The sequence below is a fragment of the Phaethon lepturus genome, unplaced genomic scaffold (genome assembly GCF_000687285.1).
Source record: "Phaethon lepturus isolate BGI_N335 unplaced genomic scaffold, ASM68728v1 scaffold4732, whole genome shotgun sequence".
In the NCBI taxonomy this organism is placed as follows: Eukaryota; Metazoa; Chordata; class Aves; order Phaethontiformes; family Phaethontidae; genus Phaethon; species Phaethon lepturus.
The window spans coordinates 163,747-170,968 of record NW_010521108.1 but is presented as its reverse complement, the minus strand read 5'-3'; the positions used below and the strand labels follow the sequence as shown (position 1 = coordinate 170,968).

Here is a 7,222-nt window from a genome sequence, read left to right as displayed (position 1 = left end):
TCCAAACTACTAACCCTTGTACAGTACCATATAATTTAAAAAAAGATCTTTTAAAAGCAGATATGCTGTACTGTATGGCAGTCTTTTTCTATAGATACTGACTTAGTCTTTTAATACAAATATGATATTACCTTGGCAGTTTTGAAGAACGAAGTTATCTCAAGATATCAAACGTCATTAACAAACTCTGATAAACACAGCTTCTTGCTTTAACAGCATTGCTTCACAGTGATATTTATGAAAGGTTGGAAAAAGATTAGCATAAAATATTTCCATCCTTTTTCAGTTTTTATGCAAAAATCATTATATTGGTAATTATAAAATTACAAACACTTTCTATAAGTAACTGCATCTGTAGTAATGATAGAAAAGTTATCAGTAAGATACCTAAAATGAGGCTTGCATAAAATGATAGTTTGAAGAAAACTAGGTACAACTCTTTAAAAATAATAGTAACGGAGGTAACTTAACTTAAAATAAACAACACAGTAATTTAACAGAGACAGCCTATTAATCAATTAAAAAAGCTAATTAGTAATAAATGTTAAAAAACTAAGGGAATTGTGATGAGGTGAAACCAACATTTAAAAAGATATGAAGAAACATTTACTCTTAATCTTAGTTTTGGCACTTCATTAGAACAAGTACTTTACCAAAGACCAAAATATGTATAAAAGATGTACAGCTCCTTGACATACCTTGCAAATATAGTACATAAGTACTGGCAAACACTGAAAACATAGTTAGTTAGTTAAACATTCCCACAGATTTGCACATGCATGCACTAGTCGGACAACAGCATTTTATCTATGTTCTTGGCGGTGACAAGATTGCATTACTTGGGTATTTTAGGCCATTTCTTCAGCAGATCTTGTTTCTGATTTAAGTCTTACGAATTCTTTAGCAACTTCATCATTGGTCCTCTGAGAAAGTATTCTCAAAATTGTTAACCCAGTTTCATCTACAGAGATGTTTCTCAACAAGGGATACCAAGACGCACAGCTACCTTTCTCTGCTATGTTTTGCAGCTGAATAACTGTCATTCCTATAATGCGATCTTCCCTAGCAAAGCAGTAATCTTTCACTGAGAGATGAAGTTCGTAGGCTCCTGGCCTATCTTCATTACTCAAAATGCTGCATGGATTAAAAAAAAGCAAATTTAGAACAAGGAGTTCACTTTAATTCCCCCAAGGAATGAATGTACTCTAGAAATCTAGTAAAAAATTGAAGTGATAGTGGTAGTTTAATTTTTGTTGTTCCATTTTGTTGCAACAGAATACCATTTAGTTTTAAACCTTCTACGCACTTAACCTTTCAGATGCTACTGATGATGTAGCCTCTGTTCTCATTGACCTGAATAGAAACAGAGTTCATCCTTTTCTCAATATCTGAAATAAATACTGTTACCTTTCCCTAGAAAGTACCTAAAATGTTCCACTAGTTCCACAACTGTCATAACTCACCCCTTTAAATCAACTGCAAAAAATAAAGAAAAATCCCTGTCAGCAAGCCTCAAAAGGAGCTTTGTGGTCAGACACTGAGAGAATGAACTCTGTCCTAGTCAGGGTCGGGGGTAAGGGGAGGAAAATGAATTGGTGGTCTCAGTTATGAAACGGGAGGAGGAGTAAACGGGTGAGAGGTGCTGTGAGAAGTACTAAACTTAAGCCCCCAGGTTAGGTGACAGTTTCTTATTGCTTTAAGGATTAAATAATAGAGATTGACACATGCACAACCCTTATGTATTTAGATATCTCAACAGTCATAAAGGCCCAGATATCATAATAATTAATGCTTTAGTCCAGATAACTACTTAGGCAAATAGAATCCTAGGTATAGGGAAATGAATTGTACATTTTAACCAGATTTTGTAAGACTAAAAACTTAGTGGTTGTCATTCATTTTCATATAAAACAAAGATACAAATTACTAAATACTTTTGAAGTGGCATCTGTATGGTCTCTGAGGTGTTTAGTGGCCTTAGGATGTTTTTTTAACGTTCTTACCAGTTCAACTGCAAGAAATTCTAACAACATTTGCATAACAGACAAAAAAGACTTACAATTGGAAAGTTTCGTTGTATTTCGGTGACCAGGTGTTGCTCTTTGTCTTCGTTCCGTGTTTTCTTTTCTTGTCACTTAGGTTAGGACCTAATATGCAAACTTCCACAAATGGCCGGAACATAGCTGTTGTTTGCCAGTTTAGGTTATTAATTGCTACAACTATGAAGAAATAAAAGAAATGAAGTTAAATAAAATTCCATTGGAAGAGCTCCAATTAATTAGCCAGTATGACTTTGTGTAGCCAATGAAAGGTGACCTGAGAACTTTCCTATAGGATACCAATACCTGGCAAGCTTAGGAGGAGCTTTGCCTGTTCTCTGCCAAGTAAGATATCTGACTACTTTCAGTTACAACAGTAGTAAATATAAACATATATTTTTGCAAATGCTTTACATTAACAGCTGTTTTGTCTGATATCTTCATTGTAATTAAAAAAATCAGCTTACAGTAATCTAAATGATACTGGGTTTCCTCTGGAATTCAGACTGTGCAGAACAAAGGCGTCTTGTTAAAAATGGGACTTTTAAAGTCTTGGTGCGGTCGTTTACCACCCGGCTTTGCTACAGCTTTTGGAAAATGAAATGATATGCAACCGATTCAGAGGTCTAATTTGGCACTTACATTTGAATTTATAACTCTATAACTTTGTATAATAAATTTTACCTGTCTACACAGAGAAGCATAGATGGTACTTACCTGCATAATCTTAACTTCTGCTGATGTTGAGCAAGGAAGAAGTACAATCCCAATTACCTGAAGCATACTCATAGCTTTACAAGTACTGAAATACTTAATACTTGTTCTTTCATTATTGGTATGTTTTACTTAGGATTTAGTACTTGGGCGTGTTGGATTTTGTTGTTGCTTTCTTTTTAAAATTAGCTATTTGAAACTTACCTTTTACGGTGATGAAACTTACCTTTTACGGTGACTTTATGCTCACCAGTTCCAGGATGTGTAGACACATCCACCTGTATAGATATGTCACCCACTGAATTATTAGTGGTTTGACCTGAAATAGTAATTAGTAGGTTAGCAAATTTGTCGTCTTAATACATCGAGAGAAATAGACAGTGAAAGATGAGTGGTATTTTCTGTCAGAAACACATAGAAATTTCTGACATTTCACATTGAAGTAGGAATCCATTACAGATTCATTAGTGATTGTGCCACAAAAGTACCTAGCAATTGCAAATGTCAGCGTAAAGTGCCTCAGTAAAATAAAACCCCTTTCACCTGGAACCAACCACTATGGTTGTCATTAGGTGTGTTTGCCTCTTGAAACGCAAAAGTTGGTGGTTTTGTCAAACATTATTTGCATGTGCACCCCAAAAATCTTACTGCAAATACACATTTGGAAAGTTATTTCTGTACTGTTATTGATGAATCCTATTGATGAATCGTGCCTAAGTAAACTGCTGAAGTTCTGCAGTAGCACGGACAGAGGGGCTTAAAGAAGAAAGGTAGGGTTGTAGGGATGGCAGAGGAGTCAGGAACTTAATTTTGAGGTTTAACTTTTGAGCACCAGCACAGGTTCTAAGTCAATTGCACATGATGATTCCTTAAAAGGGCCCTCGGTATGTATTGAAACATCCTTTAATAGGTCAGATTAAAACAGTACAATATAAACAAAACTGGATGTTTACTAGTTCTTTAATTGGATTACTGTGAATGTTGAACCCTGTGAGCTGTGCACTTGCTCCCCAGTCTGTGAACTATACACTAAAGCAAATTACTACCCCTTTTTAACTGGCTACTATTTCTGTGGGTTAGTAGAGGAAAGATTCTATCTTCTTTCTATTTATACAGGAATTTCTGTATAAATAGAATTTTCTGTAGGAAATCCCACTGGTTCCCCATCCATCTATATGTGAGGAGAAGCAGAATCATCTAAATCTTGTTCACAGTAAATAATACATCTTTTTTTTTAAAAAACTTGTATAAAAAGATAAGAATGAAATGGACTGTAAAAGCTCAGTAAAAATCATTAGAATAGCTTTATTTAGAAGAGTAAAACAATGTATTACCTGACTGTACAGTAAAATCAGCTTTTATTTAAGAAGAGAAAGGAAATTCTCATTTGGTCAGGATTATAAAGTGAAAGCTGATATCCTTTTCTCTTGCAAACAGTATCTTGAGACCATTTTTCAGTGAGTAGCATAATATTGACACTGAGTTTCTGCTGCTTGAAATAAAATTTATTTATGAATTTAAAAAAATATTGTTTGGAGTGCAAAGTGCTATGCAAAATTAGTCTGTCCAGAAAAAAACAAGATTTCAAAAAAAGCCGCATTTTCATTATACAAAATGTGGTGTTTTTAAAGGAGTTACATTTAACTTGGAGTTCTGACTTGGGTGAAAATACCTTCCTTTATGTGGATTACTTAGCTTTTTTTAAACACCTAAAATTCAGAAGGCAACTTATCCAGGCTAGTACTCCAATACTATATATAATATATATTTGTATATAGGTTATTCTCATTGGCTAGAGATTTAGTCTGTCTTGTTCTTTCATATTGTGAAATTCCACCTTTTAAAATTGTTACATACTGCATGGAATTCAACAGGTTCTTTTTGTGCTGGTGGACCTTTTTATGAACGATGCTTTTGATTCCACATATAGCCATCTTCAGCTATGAAGTTTGAGTTGAACATACTGTAACTCTAAGTCATTTATCTTTTGTTCTGATTAAAAAGTTTTCATTGCCAAACTGGACAGGAGAAGAGAACCGGGAATTTGCAACAGCTAAATCAGAGGGTCATATTCAAGATAGGATAAACTGAACGTACTGAGAGAAAGTACGAGAAGTTCTCAACCGCTCTCCCAATCAAAATTAATAATAATTTACCACTGACTGCACTGGAAGGTGAGTCAGGCTGATCCTGAATATCACTGAAAATATCAGCCAGTGTGAATTACTTATTTTAGCCTGTAGCTTAAGAAAAATCCAAACCAAAACCCCCTTAGGAGAAATCAGGAATGTTTTAAAAGAAAACTAGCATTTTCATTAGATAGCTTATGCAGCAGCCTGTGGTGATGGCAATAATGGAGTGTGCTGTGCTAACCTGTAACAGTGAAACATAAGATCTTACCAAGACAAAAATCTGTGAATCTACAAGATAAGTCAAGTCTTGTTCTGTTTCTCTAACTTTTTTATTAACTATGCCAAGTATATCCTTGTGAATGCCTCCTCACTGAACTTTTTCATTTTCCTAGTAGTCTGCCATTCATAACGGTGCTCTAAGCAGTACTGCAAATATCTAGTGGGATTAGTCCTGTATGTATCGTACCATCTGATAACAGTTATAAAGAAATCTGTGTAAAACATCACACAATTTTGTACTGAAAACAGCTGACATTAAAATGACCCTATATTTCACTATTGCTGAGGAAACTTCCTGCAGCAGAACACCTCAGCCCGTGGAGGCAATTCCTAGTGGAGTCTAGAATATAAGCTTGATTTCTTTTAGTTACCACCCCATCCATCTTGCATTTCCTTTCTCCCTCCCTGCCTGCCTCCCTCCCTCCCTCCCTCTCTCTGACCTGCTGCACAAAGTAGAGGTACAATTCTAGGACATTCAGTATTTGCTTATAGCAGTTTTTGTTGACATTCAAGAACTATGGCACTTCATTTTAAAGTCTGATATGTTTCTGCTGTTTTGGTTTTTTTTTCTTGCTATCAGTTTTTGTAAAGTCACAGCAGGTATTAGTTTTTTTTTGAATTAGTGATTCTGATTGCACTACAGAAGAGTCTGTTTATCCTGCCACACTTAGCAAGTCAGTGTAACTGACACAAATATCTAGCCCTGCACTGCAGAGAATGATTGCACTTTTCTCCTTTTAGTACTGTAATATAACTCATTAGAAGCTTAACAAACTTACAAATAATTCTGCTTTATATAAACTTATGTATGTACACTAGTGTATGTATGTACACTAACCAACAACTTATGGTTGGTTTAGTATTACTGCTTCCACTCTAAATTCCGCTTTAGATTTTATTTGTTAGGTTATTTATATGAATCAAAATACAGCATCCTCTCATAGGCGGGTTTTAAAGTGATAACCTGCATTTAAACTGCAGTCATTCTATTGCAGCAAACAAACTGTAAAGGAAAATAAATAATTTCCTCTGGCCAAAGATGCTTGCTCCTCAGTGGATAAAAAGTCCAAAAGAGTCAGGCTTTGATTCTTTCCTTATTTAGCACCTAGAAAGTCATCAATGTGATTAGTTGCTACAGCCCTCATGGTCTTGACAAAAGAGAACCTTTTTGGATCAAGGATCTAGTCAAATGCTAGTCATGATGGTCATATTGGCTACATATGCACTCAGAAACCAAGTCTTCTGTCTTCTATTCCTTAGTAGGTATGTTTGGAGAAGTGTGAACTTGTGGGCTCTGGTAAAGAAAATAGCAGAAAATACAGGTGGAAAAATGAGCCGTGTATATTTTGTGAAAATAAAACAGAAACTCCCTGTATTCTCTAGAATAATATTCATGCTAAATGCAAGAGACTCCTACTGAATCAGTCTGTGATTGTGCACAAAAGTACATTTCTGTGAAAAGGGTTCTTTGTCCTGCTTGAATCCTTTAGCAGTAAAAAGTTTCAAAAAGTTTTGCTATCATGAGGACTTTGGAAACTAACTTCTAAGTTTGCATGGAAGAAAGAGCCCAGCAGAAATGAGATTCACAGAAAATGAGCTAGCATAAAATTTAAGAACAGAATTTAAGACCTTGAAATAGTGGGAGCATTTCCAGCTGTTCTGGAAGTTGGGACATGGAAACTGGGATGCTTCCATAATTTCTTGGAGGGAGAAGGAAAATATTAAGAGTAGTTCGGTTTGGGGACTACTAGGAGCGTTGGTATGCAGCACGGACCTCAATAAGAGTGGCAAAACACATCTGAGAAGCTGAGCTAATTGTTGGACTGTTCATAGGTGTTGGCTCTGACTCTCCAACTACTACAGTTACGCTGCTGTGAGTATTTAAGATAGGAGAGTTTGTGTACATAATTACTAAAGCCAGCACTGTAGCTGTGCCCACAGTTTGCACTATTTCTATTCTAATAGAAACATAGGAAAGTTTATGTAATGATGTAAATTCTCATACAGAAGTACTTATGGAAGATAAAATTGCTGTGACTGAAAAGGTACTGCCTGATC

General features: G+C 35.4%; 1 protein-coding gene across 1 annotated transcript in view; it reads right to left on the bottom strand.

Annotated features, from left to right (window-relative positions):
- Positions 1-457: 457 nt before the first annotated feature.
- UNC13C (unc-13 homolog C (C. elegans)) overlaps positions 458-7,222 on the bottom strand; it is a 163,971-nt gene continuing 157,206 nt past the window's right edge. The window contains 3 exon segments of the mRNA XM_010281395.1: positions 458-1,134; positions 2,060-2,219; positions 2,980-3,072. Coding sequence (XP_010279697.1) covers positions 849-1,134; positions 2,060-2,219; positions 2,980-3,072 — 539 coding nt within the window. The 3' untranslated portion in view covers positions 458-848.